This window comes from Plasmodium cynomolgi, chromosome 7 (genome assembly GCF_000321355.1).
Source record: "Plasmodium cynomolgi strain B DNA, chromosome 7, whole genome shotgun sequence".
Lineage (NCBI taxonomy): Eukaryota > Apicomplexa > Aconoidasida > Haemosporida > Plasmodiidae > Plasmodium > Plasmodium cynomolgi.
This window is the reverse complement of record NC_020400.1, coordinates 78,236-92,365: the sequence shown is the minus strand read 5'-3', so window position 1 is coordinate 92,365 and position 14,130 is coordinate 78,236. Positions and strand designations below refer to the sequence as shown.

The 14,130-nt window shown below is 38.2% G+C and overlaps 2 protein-coding genes across 2 annotated transcripts; both read right to left on the bottom strand.

Moving 5' to 3' along the window:
• Positions 1-2,728: 2,728 nt before the first annotated feature.
• On the bottom strand, positions 2,729-6,671 carry PCYB_071140 (hypothetical protein; the record flags this gene model as incomplete). Its single annotated transcript, XM_004221511.1, has 12 exons — positions 2,729-2,881; positions 2,985-3,047; positions 3,185-3,259; positions 3,339-3,455; positions 3,565-3,679; positions 3,840-3,902; positions 3,982-4,081; positions 4,210-4,288; positions 4,425-4,910; positions 5,531-5,668; positions 5,896-6,003; positions 6,429-6,671. 4 exons carry the CDS (start codon positions 6,669-6,671, stop codon positions 4,425-4,427), a joined length of 975 nt encoding a protein of 324 aa, XP_004221559.1. The 3' UTR covers positions 2,729-2,881; positions 2,985-3,047; positions 3,185-3,259; positions 3,339-3,455; positions 3,565-3,679; positions 3,840-3,902; positions 3,982-4,081; positions 4,210-4,288.
• Positions 6,672-8,064: 1,393 nt separating this feature from the next.
• On the bottom strand, positions 8,065-12,009 carry PCYB_071130 (hypothetical protein; the record flags this gene model as incomplete). The annotated part of the gene is made up of 2 exons (XM_004221510.1): positions 8,065-11,837; positions 11,985-12,009. The coding sequence occupies 2 exons, from the start codon at positions 12,007-12,009 to the stop codon at positions 8,065-8,067; spliced, it is 3,798 nt and encodes a 1,265-aa protein (XP_004221558.1).
• Positions 12,010-14,130: the final 2,121 nt, after the last annotated feature.

The window sequence follows — 14,130 nt, the reverse complement described above, 5'->3', positions numbered from 1 at the left end:
GAAATGTTTTTTTTTTTATTCCAATTTTGTGTAACCTTGTATATTTATTTTGTTTTATTTTTTTTTTACCACAATATGTAAGAATGCAAATAAAATAAATAAAAAAAAAAAAAAAAATTCTGTCAGGATATAAAGCTAAGTGGTGCGTTGGATTAAGTTCTTTTCCCCCTTCCCCTTTTTAATTTGTTCAGACAAAACGGTCATTATTTAATATTCAAAAGTTCGTAAAAATTCTGCTTTTATGGCACATATTTTTTGTACTTAAAAGTTCTTATAAAAATGAATGGTGAAATTTGCACTTTTATGTACTTTTTGCAAGCCTTTTCCCTATTCCCCTTTCGTCAATATTGTGTAAACAATTTGGGGCGGGTTAACGATATGTGCTTATGCATGAACGTTTTACATGAGAATTTTTTTTTTTTTTTTTCCAACAATGGAAGCTCTACATATGCTTATAAGGTGTTAAAAAGTGACGCGAAAAAACGGTAAAGTCCATGCTTTTTAACAAATCCTTGGTTAATTTTTTTTTTTTTAACAGAAATTGCATAGTGTGTATTTTACGTTTTGTTCTATCAAAGGAAATGTAGTGTCCCCTGCTGATAATAACAATAAATCCGAACATGTGAACGCTTTTGAAGTGTTGGTAAAAAAAGTATTATTTTTTTTTTTCTCACGCAAAAAAGGATTTGCTGTTTTCATAATAAAAAGGAAAAAGTACAAAGAGTGCTACTTCCGCTTTTAATTTCACTCTTAGTCGTTTTTTAAAAGCTACATGTGTATGCATATATCACTGCATTGTTGAGGATTTCCTTCTTTTTTTTTTCCCCCCTCCAAACGAGTGATAATTTCCCCGAAGACAGTTGCACACCTTTTTTTGACCTTTAAATATATCTATATTTTGTTGTGATACGCTTAGGCTTTTATTTTAATTTTTTTTTTTTTTTCCCTTTTGTGCATGGAGTGGTTGCTAAAAAATGCTAAAGTGGGCATTTTTTTTTTCTTCAAAACGCGGACAAAATTGCATTTAAAAATACCTTTAAACCAGTGCTATTTTGCAAATGCTACGGTGGTATATGCAAAAAGAATGTTAAATAATGTAACAATCTCTGCTTTGGTACATTTTACGTTTATTTCGCCAAAATGAAGTTAAAAAAAAAAGTTACCGTGCCATTGGGGTTGCGCGCCCACTTTGCACGCATTTCTGTAAAATGCAGAAGTGTGTATATAAACATATATATATGCACGCTCGCTACTGAATTCTATTTTTACCCCCAATTAATGCGGGAAAATATTGTGAACGGGATTGGGAACACGTGTGCACGCAAAATTCCCCTCTTTTAATTATTTCTACATTTTGCGTAAAACTGGCATGGGGCGTGCGCAACTGCATTGTCGTCCCTTTTGCAACCCTTAAGTTGTTTTCTTCAAAGGAATAGAAAATGGGGACATGAAAAAGAAAAGGAAGGGTAAAAAATTGAGTGGCGTAACTGTTAAAACACCCTGTGCACACAAATGAACGTGAGAGGCGTTGTCACAAACCTATTAAAATGTATATGCATATATACACGCGTGTGCATTTTGTGCTAGGCGTTCGCAAAATGCGTAATCACAAGGTAAGTTCGTTCAACATGACAAATGGCGTTTCCTCTTTTTTTTTTCCGTTTTCTTTACCTTCCTAACCTCCATAAAAAGGAAAAAAAAAAAAAAATTAAAGTGTTTTAAAAGGGGGTCGCGAAAAGGATAGCAAAATGTAAGCGTTGTGTATCACTTAAAAAAATTAATGAAAAAAAATTGCTACTGTAAAAAAATACAACGCTGCGAAGGGGGAAAAGAAGTTTTAATAGGTGATTATGCAAAAAGTACGGAACTCATGGAAGGTTCATTCTTTTTACGTCAGCAATGAAAGTGCGCATAGCGTATCTTTTGTGTTGTTAAATATACATGTGCCAACTCTACAGAGTCAAGATCAAGGTGTAAAAAAGGGGATTGCGCACAAATGTCTGCGGTTGAGAAGCGTTTAGTTTTATCAAAGACTTGGTTGTTTCCGTACAGCTCAGTCATAATTTGAAATGCTTTTTGAAAAACAAAAATGGGGAGGGGAAATGGACAAAATTATTTAAAAAGGAGTTTTTTTTATTTCTTCTCCATTTCTGCGCACGTTTGGGCTCTGCGTTAAGGGGAAAATTAGTACATGTGGCAAAATAAAAATAAAAAAAAATAAAGTCCATACATAGTGAGACGCTAACATACACAATCTTTACAAGTAGGCTTCAACAACAAAAGCGCAAATATAATTGGCACCTTAATTTTATTCCCGTTATTTCGTTCCGTAAGGACAAATTGTAAGTTTGCAATTGTTTGTACTTGAGACCTAAGCCGTGGATAATTTCGCTTAATAGTTTCTGTTCATCCTTGGAAATATCAATTTGCGTTTTCCTGAACGGAAAAAAAAAGTAATTTGAGGTTTGGAAACTCCCAGTAAGGGGCGTACTATACACATATATATGTGTGTTGTACAAGCGCATAAATGCTCGTCAGGTGGTTCCCTTTTGCAGTACAGTGCGTCTTTGTAGTATTCGGTTTCCTTTTCCCTAATTTGTAATTGTTCCTTAAAGATTTGTAAAGCCTAATGTGGGGAATAATTGCGTAGAAGGAAAAGTGTGGCATCGTATGAAAGCGTATTAGGGAGTGTGACTCATCAATTTAAAATAACTTGTTGTGATTATTTTTATCCATCGAGCAGTTCATTTTTCTTTGTTTTTTTATTTTGTGTTTGTACCGCATTAAATTCCTTGCTTAGTTTATTCTTTGTCGTCTCTTCGACAAGTCCACAATTCTTCTTCTCCATTAGCAACTCGGCTTCTAGCTTTATGATTTTTTCCTGTGTTAAAGGAAATAATGAGATGTTGTCATTTTTTTTTTTTCCTGATAATTATTGCCCGTTAATAGGACTTATGAAAGAAAAAGTAGAAAAATAGAATTACATTTATTGCTAAATCTGAATTCGACTGCATATTAGACATCTCATTCTTCATCCTTTGGTTCGTCTTCAAATGGAAAAAAAAAATTCGATGCCACTTTTGTAGATTAAACATTGGGAAAAATCATAAATTCGTGCACATGCATTCGCGGCAAGGGCATGTACGCAGATTGGCAAAGAGGAAAAGGTGGGTAAATTGATAACCTCAGTCAGTTCTTTAATTTCTTGCTGCTTTGCTTCTACTTGCTTCTGCTTCTCATCCATTTCTTTTAACGTTTTCTAAAAAAAAAAAAAAAAATAAAAAAAAAAATAAGCAACCCTTTGCGCCGAATGGGGAGTTGCACTTTCCATTCCTCACCTCATATTTTTCCTGCAGGGTTGGGTCGTCTTTTGCGTCCTGCTTATCCATAATTTCCGACATTTTATTTTCTAGCTTTTTATTTATTCTCTTTAAATCGTCAATTTCGTTTTCAAGCTAAGAGGATGGAAAAAGTCCGGAAGGTGTATTGTGCTCACGTGTTTTTATAGGTACGCACAGTTGCACATGGCGACTGAAGCCTATGGACGGACAATTAAAGCTTTACCTCCTTCACTTTGTTCATGTCGTGACTCGTGTCTTCCGATACTTTCTGCTTTAAATTCTCGTTTTCCTTTTTAAGTCTAATCAATTCCTCCGTTTGGTCCACGTTGCTTAGTCCTCTAAAATGGGGATGAACAAGTAAAGCGCTAGGCCATTTAACAGTTCGCAAAAGTTTATGCGTTGAATAGGACTATCCGTTTGCTCGTCAATGCAGACGTGCCCGTGTTTACGTATGCATGTGTAAGTGCATATATAGAGGGGAGCATTATAATGTTTTACATGTTGATTTTGTCAAAATTTTGCTCCTTCTTCAGCTGTTCGTAGGACTGGTTTTTCGCTTCTCTGAAAAGGGTGAATGCGTAAATAATTTGCGTGAAGAATTACACGTTTTTTTTTTTTTTTCCCTTTTTTGTTAAATTACAAGTCGTTTTTCAGGTTTTGCAGGGTTTTGTTTTTCTCGTCGAGGTCTTGTTTCAGTTTTTCATTCTCCTTCTTTGCGTTCACTAAGTTAGCATCCAAATCTGGAGTGGTGTGGAGAAGAAAACGAAGCAGGTATGTACGTTGGGGAGATTTGTTCGGACGGAGTGCGCATCAAAATGGAGAAATAAAATAGGGTAGAAGAAACGAGCTAACGAATGTGCTAACAAACCTGCGCATTTGTCCTTATATATGATGAGACTGCTTGACTCGAGCTTCAACTTTTCCACTTCATTTTCCATGTCCACCATTTTTTGAGTGTTATCCTGTGGAGGACGCACAGAACACGAATTGTGCGATTAATGCACTAAGCATGTCTTTAATAAACCAAATAGTGGCTTATTAATCAGAGCAAAATAATTACGCTCATGGCCCAGATGTACATCTTTATTTTATAGGGGCACATCTTTCTTTAGTTGAAAAAATTACTCTAAGCTTGTCCTCCAATTCCTTGTTGATATTTTGAACAACCATTAGGCTGTCCAACTTTTCTTTATATTTATTTATTTTATTTTGCAAATTTTCGATATTGGAATTTTCTTGCTTCAAGATATTTTGTTCATCCTCTAACTCTTTGATTTTTCCTTTTAAATCATTTTCTAAGAGGCTTCTATCTTTGGTTTGTTTTTCTAAGCTGCTTTGCAATTCATGGATTTTCCTTTCTTGTTCTTCTATCTGTGTCATATATTGATTTTTGGACTTTTCGCAAGCTGCATTAATTTGTTTTTGCAAATTTTCCATCTTCTCAATGTTCTCCTCGATTGTTTTATTTTTCTCTGTCAGTGAATTGGTTAAATTTTCATTTTCCATTTCTAGATATTTCACTTTTTCCTTCAGCTGCTTGATTTCGTTTTTCATGGATTCAGTCAGATTCTGCAGGGGAGGGGTAGGGCATAAGCGGGGTATTCCTCTGTGCCCGTTTTGCACGAATATGAGCACTTGGTGAGTTCTGTCATATATGCAATGTGGATGCAATTTTTAAATTTTCTTAAATTTTAATTATTCTATTACTGCAGCTTCTGTGGGATGGTCAACAAAAGGATTTTTTTTTTTCCACAGCATTCCATAAAAAGGGGGCAGAGAAATTATGCATAGTATGTCACTTAAAATGTAGACACGGGGATTTAGCATACATATGGACGTGTATATGTAACGTGCACAATTCTCCCTATGATTCGTCATTTTGGAGTACAAGTTAGCTCATTCTGAGGTGATACATTCTCAAAAACGGGTGCTATTGGCTGTATTAACTAGGCAACTGTTCATTTTTTAAAAAATGATTGTATAGTCCCTTTTCCGACTTACCTTTAGCAGCACTGTCCTGCGATGTTAGCTTGTTTTCTTTGCTCGCATTTTCCTGTAAAGTGAGGGTCCCAGAGAAATTCGCGCATATGTATCTATATGTGTGCAATTATCACTCGCTTAGCAAACGCAGAGGTAGACAAGGTGGGAAAATGCAGGGGGGGTGGGCAAAAGGGGAGAAGAAAAAATACCTCTTTGTCCAAAACCTCCACAATGCTATGTATATATTTTTGCGTTTCATGACTAAGGGACAAAATGTTATTTATGTGTTTTTGCTTGTCATCCGAGACGAGGGCAGCCAGAATTACTAAGCTGTAAATATCTATGAACTTCGAAGAAGAAAAGAGGTTGGACCAATGAGTTTAAGCGCGGTGGTTTGGAGTACTCACAAGGGGATACATCTCGCTATGTTTGATCCCCCTATGACATGCACATCATTGTGTAGCAGCCATCTGGTTGGGTGTGTGACCGGGGGATAGGCACATATACATAAGCACTACATATATATGCTAGGGGGCAAAAAAACGTGGCCATCCGTGCGTCCAGGCAGTTTTACCTCGTTCACTGTCAAGCCCATTAAATTTTCGATAACCCTTTTGATTATCCTTTCGAACTTGTTTTCGTGGTATTCGTTCAAATATTTTAGCAAGCACTCGTAGGCATCCTTCACGAAAAGGGGGTTAATAGTGGGTTAGCGCAGATAAGCAGAATTGAGCGCAGGTAAGCAGAATTAAGCGCAGGTAAGCAGAATTAAGCGCAGGTAAGCAGAATTAAGCGCAGTTAAGCAGAACTAAGCGCAGTTAAGCAGAGCTAAGCGCAGTTAAGCAGAACTAAACGGGGGTGAAAACACAGGGACGACGTTTCAGTATGGTCCTTCATTTTTGCATCTGCGCTGGAGTGTGTTCCCTTGCGTGAAGACAATTATTTCTTGTCTCTTATTTTTGTGGTTCATAATCCCTGCCATTGCGCGCATAGGACAAAAATGCAGTTGCTACAGTTGCTGCGGGTGCAGCGTTTTCCGCGTTTTGTCTTAGTCTGTTTGCTGCTACTCATTCGGCCATCGGCACACTCGCGCGCGTTAATACTTACCAACTCCGAATCAAACTGAGCCGGGTGAATCGATATGTCAAACCATGAGGGGTAAATCTCATTCATACATAGCCACACCGAGTAGCAGGAGTATAGGTTAATTACGCTTGCGTTATTTTCCTTGGGTGTTTTATTTACACTTTTTAGGGAAGATTCATCGATCACTATTTCCACATTTTTCGCAAAATAAAATGTCTGGACAAATTCTTTTATGTGATTCACGTTTTTTTCAACATCATTCATTTTGTTGACTCGTGTTTTGGAAATTTTATTTGAAACGTGCTATTTGTCAATTGGGTATGCACACGGAGAGTTGTAAAAGGGGGGGGGAGGTGGAAAATGCGGGGGAAAAACACAAAAAAATGGAGAAGTTGGAATGCTCACTTTGCAGCTAAGTTGGATCCTTAACATGTGCATTTTAAAACTGGTTAATACGATGGAAAAAGAAAAAAGAAAAAAATATTTACAGAGGGCCAAATGTTTTGTGAACGAATAAATGTGGAGGAAAAAAAATACATAAAAAATGATTGCCCAACTTTATTATTTTACAGAATAGGCGCAAAAAAAAAACTGTGCAAATTCACAAAAGGGTTTTTATCCATTTTTTGAAGTAAAACGAAGAAAAAAAAAATAAAAAAAGCATTAGTATATTTCTCATAATGTGCATTTCTTGTATATTTAACAATTTTTTTATCTGTTATTAATGTTGCAAAATTTCCGCTTCTTTGTCTTTCACTTCGTCTGCAACTTTGTTAAGTTCACGAATGCACACATGGAAAAAAAAAAAAACGCAAAGCTGAAACGAAGAAAAGGCAAACCCTGCAGTGATGTCATTTGTTGAACTTTTCTCTCTCACTTTGATTTGCAAATTTTTTGCCTCCGCATATTTTCTTCCATGTTGAGCCGGACACGCACATGAGCATTTATATTCCGAGAGAAAATTCGTCCCACTTTCTGCTACATTTGTGTGTAGAAAAGATATGACATGAAAAATGCTACTCCCAGGTACTCCAAATTTGGCACCACACAGTGATCTACTTATTTGATGGAGTTGAACACAAATTTGCAAAATGACCAACCTTTATGCCAACACATATAGGACGAATAGATCAGAGTAAGGTATGTGGTCCGACCTGTGTACGTGTATGCTATGTCATATACATATACTTTTTGTAAAGGAACATCAAAAGGAAAATATCCAAACCGAGGAACGGCTCAAAATGTGGTGTTACCTTACCCAGTAGTGTAAAATATGGGCACATGTTTTGACATCATTGGCACATTGTGCGCCTTGAATTGAGGGTTATAATAATTGGAAGAGTTTAGACTAATGCCTATTGGGGTGTGGCCCCTTTTGAAGGCGTTTTTTTTTTTTTTTTCCCCTCTCAAATGGGAGAAGCGATAAGCAATGTAAGAAAACGAAACAAAATAGTGGAATTAAACACTGGGGTTTGTTCTGCTTTGCAAAAATATGACAATAATGCAGAGAGGTTATAATAAATAGATGTGCAGATTGGGTAGGCACAGGCGTATATAAAAAAAAAAGAAGCGTTTCTCGCCTGCAAAATGATCCCCATGTTTGACTTCCCACCTGCAAATGGCCCTCTCATTCAACTTACGCCCCCATATCCCCGGATCATTTCATATTTCTCAACTCGCCGGACGCACCGTTCAGCTGCTTCTCAATGGCTTCACAATTCAAATCGTTGACATAGCATTTGTTAATAATGTCATTCACAAAATCGTCCTTTCCCATGGTGTGGAGAGAATTCATTAATTCCTCCAAGCCACACATTTTGTCCACCAGCTTTTCAAAATTTTCGATGTCCAGATGGAGGTTTTTACTATTGATAATCTCGTCTTTGTTTACATTTTTTTCATTCAGGATTTTTAAAAACCCTAGAGAATTTTCATTATCTAATTCGTTAAGGAGGGACAACATATCGCACTGTTCACTCTCTATAAGTCTTAGTCTTTTTTCTAGCGATTCTTGTTTTTTCTCAATTTTTATTTGGTCTTCCAATATGAGTGAATACATTTTATCGTAATGAGCCACTTTGTTATATATGTCCAATATTTCATTTGAACAATAATTCATAAAATTGATTTTATTTTTAACAAAGGAGGAGAGGTTACTGATGACGTCAATTATCATTTCTTTGTCCAGGTCCTTCTTAAAGTACGATTCACTTTGTCTTATATTTTTTTCGACGTTCTTTCTGTCTTTTTCTAGCTGTTTTTGTTGCTCCATTTGTAGCTTTTGCATTTGCATTTTGGCATTTTGTTCAGATAAAAATGGGAAGTCTTCAAAATTCATTTCTTTGGTATTTTCATTATTTCGAAGGGTCCCCTTGGTTTCCTTTAGTTGGAAATTAAACGCATATTGCTGCTGGTTATCTACCGTTTTGTTTTCACTCACCTGATTTATATTTTCAGTTTGTTCAACTTCTTGCTTTTCTGTGTTTTTCTCCTCATGCTGTAAATTGTTACTTAAGTACACATTTTTTTTTCGATTTTCTAGCGAAATGAAATTTATCATATTGCCTACCTTGTCCACGTCTTCATCTTCTTTTTGCGCAAACATTTGGGACTTGTTTTGTGTTTCGTTTTTTTCGTTTCCGAAGGAGGGTGCAAACATGGAAGAGCTCGCCTTTGTCGAGAAGAAGGGGTTGCCACTACTGTTGTTAATGCCACTGCTAAAGTTATTATTCTTTTCCGCCCCTCCGGAGAAGAAGCCACCTTTGCCGCACTCTGGTTGGAAGGCCTTTCCAAAAAGGGACGAAGAATTTGGAAAGCTGACGGTGCTCCCCCTTTGAGGGTCTTCATTTTTTAGTTCATTTTTCTTGTTCATATCGCCAAAAAGAGAGTTTTGCCCTAGGCCAAAACTGGATAGCTTGTTGGCGCTCTCGAACATGTCCTTCGGCTTCGCGGGGTCACTTGGTTTGGGGAACTCACCAAATTTGAAGTCACCCGACTTGGGTAACTCACCCGATTTTGTGAAGTCGCCCGATTTGCTCTTTTCCCCGAGGTCATTCGACTCCGTCTGATCCTTCGTTTCCTTCTTCTTGGTAAAAGAAAAGGACCAAAACTTTTTCTTGTCATCCGCTTTCGATTCGCTCGTTTTTTCGGTTGCGCCCACGGCGGCGGCATCACTATCTGATGCTTTCTTAACCTCGGATTTACTTTCCTCATCTGTTTTTTCCTTATTTTCCTTTGTTTCGCTCGATCCGTGGCTGAGCGAAATGTTAAAATTGAAAATGGACGGTTTATGGGCACTGGAGGGTTCTTTCCCCTTCTGTTCTTCATCGGCTGGCTGTTCCTTGTCCTCTTTCTGTTCACTTCTTTGGACACTCTCGATAGGTTTATCCTTTAAGTTGAAGTTTATTTCACTCGCTTTTTGTTCACTGAGTGAGTTATCCTTAGAACTGGACACTGTGTGTTGTTGTTCATTTGGGGCTTCTTCTTTTTCATCTTTTTTGGCCTTTTCGTTCGTTTCACCATTTTCAGGATTTTCGTCCGGTTTGCCCATTTGACCCTTTTGGTCGGGGGCTCCCTTTTCGTTGGTTTCGCTTTTCCCGGCAGAACTGAACACGAAGTTGGACGTGGCGATTTTATTCTGATCGCTGTTTTCCAAACTGGTAGCCCCTGGTGCATTTTCCTTTGTGTCACTTTTAAAGAAGGAAGAACCGAAGAGGGAGTTACTTTTGAGGAGACCGGAGGTACTGTCCTTCGTTTTCTCCGTTTTTTCATCCTTATTTGCGGAATTTGTTTGTTCGCTCTGTGTATTTTTCTTTTCATCATGTGCATTGTCTTTTTCCATGGCGAGGGTTTTACTCTGTTCCAACGATTCTGTTGTTATTTTTGCGTCATCCAGTTTGTTCGCTTCAGAATGTATTTTCTCTTTGGGCGTTTCTTTTAGCACTTTTTCTTTTTCCGTCTCTACTGGTTTATCAGCACCACCTTGGTTCGACTGACATGCTTGGCCAGTTTGGGGAACTTCCTTCTGGGTAGTAGTTCCAGGCTGGTCATTTGGTTTCTCTCCTTTGGTTTGTTCCTCGGGAGTGTTATTCATATTGGCTGACCCGTCAACGGGTTTACTTGCTAAAATGTTATTAGGGGAACTGTCTTTATTTTCATTCCCCGTTGTGATGCCTTTTGCACTCTGGTTATTCGCAAAGAGGGAAAAGCTATTTGAGAAGGCATTCGTTTGTGGCATATTACTGCTACTGCTGGAGTTGTTAAAGAGGAATGAATTTTCACTTGACTTGACTTCGCCGGACGATTTAAACGAATTGGACGAAAATGGATTTTCATTGTTGGTCGTTTTGTTGAACGACGACAAAAAGGGAGTATTACTCGTGTTGTTAGTCGATTTAAAAATGTCACTTGTATTTGTCTTGGAAAATGAACTGAAAGAGATATTAAAATTGTTAAGGAGTGGAGGAGACGTACTGTTGTTTGCGCTACTTTTCGTGCCAAATAAACTGCCTTCATTTTGATTAAATGGTTTCATACTTTTGTTAAACTCGTCGAATGTGTTCATTTTATTTGCTGATCCGAGGGTGTTCATGGAGGACATGCCAAAAGGGGTTATCTTCCCTTCATTGTTATTGTTCATGTTAGCACTAGCAAAGAAGGACTTGGTTGTGTTGTTATTACTCAGCATAGGTGAAGTGGGGGATTTATCACCCTGTGATGTGGCTTGTAGGGCCATACTCTGAAATGGGTTTACATTATTTTTTGCAAAAGCACTTGAACTGGATGAAAATCCTCCACTAAATGTTAATTTGTTATTGTTGTTATTTGGTTTGTTGTTACTGAAACCGCCTAACGAATTTGCATTCGACGAGTTGGCAAAGATTTGTTTGGCTGCTTCTAACTGTTCCTTTGAGAATAAACCTCCACCTTCTGTGCTGCGATCATCATTTAGTTGACTTCCTAACGCAATGGAGCTGCCTAGGGTACTTTGTTTGAACATACTGGAGCCACTATTGGGGGTATTTCCTACCAGGCTCCTCGTGAAACCTGGATAAACATCTTTCTTCGCCGCACTAAACAAATTTTGATTAAAACTATTCGTGGATGTGTTCGCACTAGGGCTGGAAGTAGCGCTTCCGAACAGGCTATTATTTTTATTTAAATCGTTGGGATTGTTTGAAAAAATGGAATTCCCCTTGTTCAAGTTATCCTGTGAGTTGAGAGTGTTCCCAAAAAGGTTACTGTTTTTGTTCGTGCCGTCCTGATTGTTCATGGCGTTACTGCCGAAGAAGCCGTTATTTTTTAGTAGATTTGTCTGGCCATTCATACTGCTGTTGAAGAGCCCACCGCTACCCATGTTGTTCACGTTTCCCACGTTGCCCATGCTATTCAAATTGTTATTGGTGCTGCTTTGGTTTAACGCATTCTGACCTGCTAAGTTGTTGCCAAAAAAGTTGGAGTTGCCCAAATTGTTGTTGGGCACGCTCCACATGTTCGTCGCGTTTGCATTCTGCCCATTGTTATTCAGCGCGTTGCTCTTTCCGAATAGGTTGTTCTTATCCTCATTATTGTTATTACTACCATTGTTGTTGTTAAAGAACATTTTTGCGATGTCCGTGCGGTTGGTATAAAGCGGGATGCGCAACGTGCGGCGGGAAGCTGTTCCCTTCAATGGGGCGCTTTTTCCTTTTTTGGCTTGTTACGATTGGATTTATGGACTATTCTCAGCGATTCTTTGTAACATTGGCTCGGGCGGACAAATGCGCTATGGCACAGTGTGACGAGGGAAATTTGGACGGGCGGGAATGCAAACTTGGGGCTTGCAGTTAGAGCTTAAGCTTGAAGTTGTACGTGTGGCCTGCTCGCTCCCTTCTCTGTTTCTCCTGTTAAGTCCTCCCCTTTTTAACGCAAATGTCACCTGTTTCAAAATGCCCTTTTTCGCATACCTTCATGGGCACTTAAAAAATTGGTCCTGGCGAAGGATTGTACATTCAAGAGAATAATATTATGGATATAACATATGCACGACGCGCTATGCAAATTATAAATGTACATACGCGCAGGACGGCGGCTGAGCCTGGGTATGTGGTCACATAATTTACGCTGCAACGCTCAAAAAAATAATAATAAATAAAAAAAAAACTGCTGCTTAGGAGATTAATATTTGGATCTGCCTCGGCAAAATGAGTTTGCAATTTTTTTTTTTTTTTTAATTCCAATTATATAGCGTTCATTTGGATAAATATGACGGGAATATGCATACATGTACGTGTATAATTCCTGGGAAATTAAGAAAAGAAACGATGAAATGGGGAAAAAAAAAATATATATACTTATGTGATTATATACAAATGTACTCGAAGCGGTCTTTTACAAGTGTGATAGTATACGTGCGCCTTCCAAAAAATTCCATTTTCTTTTCCGCGAGAAATGGTGAGGCGATGTATGGTGAAGTGCATGCGCTTCCCTTCACATTAGTTAAAACAATACAATGCTAGCCTTCACAGAGAGTACATTTTTGGCGCAATGAAAGTAGCTTGATGAGGTAAATTCATGTATACATGTGTTGTTAATATATACATAATTGTGTACGAAGCAGAAGAGAGCGGAGCTTTTTTTTTTTTATTAGTCCTCTCCTGCAAAAGGGACCAGCTTGCGCGGGGTAAAACGCTTGAGTACAGTTGCGCAATGTTCGAATGAATATCAGAGAGAGCGGGAAAATCATTTCGAAATGTTATTTGCATGAAGGTTCGTATGTTATAGATTTTTTCGTGGTCACGAAATTTAAGGCATTCTCCGTTTTTACACATTTTAACCACCAGTTACAACGCTGATGGTGTGTTTATAGAGAGAATTAATAAAAACAGGTATGACATCATTTTTCATATGGTAGAAAGGGGGGCAACAGACATATTGAATTCGGGTGCTGCCTTCAGCAGTGATCACTTAATTTGTAGCTATGTGCATATATACACATTTACGTACCCCAAGATGGGTAATTCGTGTGGGAGTTTTCTTTACCCCCTTTGTTCGCCCCATTTTGGTTATCATTTGATGCCTCCTTTGAGCATGTTTTGCAAAAAGGGAGAAATGCATATGGTGTGTGCAGCCCCCATGGTTATAAATGACTGCAGCATAATTTTGTCATGAAGAAGCCTCATTCAGCACGTAAACGATACGAATACGTCGCCGAGAGGAGCAGTGCAGTTGTAAAACAATGTATACTATGTCATATTTGTTGAGGGAGAAGAGAGAATTTATTGGCATGCGCGATTAATAAAGACGGTTGTATTTATGTCCAAACGTCTGGATGCTCCCTTTCTCTGAAAGCTGTTGTATGGTGTTTTTTTCCCCCTACGGGTTTGCTCATTGTGTTACATTAGCAGTACAAATGTGCGCAAAAAGGGCACACGTGCAGGAGTGCCTAGGTATATTACGTGTGCATATGAACTAGCTATGCGTACTGTGGGAAATCTCCTATTTAGAGGGATATGGGCTTATACTGCCACACCGGTTTGTAGGTCGTTCACCATTTGCCCCAAATTTGGGGACTGAGGTCCTGTATACGCTTAAGATACGAATAGGGGGGGGGGTAATAATTTTAAGGACACTTCTCAATGGTGCCTCCGTCAATTGTTAAGATTGGCAATAATGTGGTGGTATGGATAAAATCACAGCTCAATGCTGCAACTGAGGTGTTGTATTGTAGGTAGAGAGTGTTCTA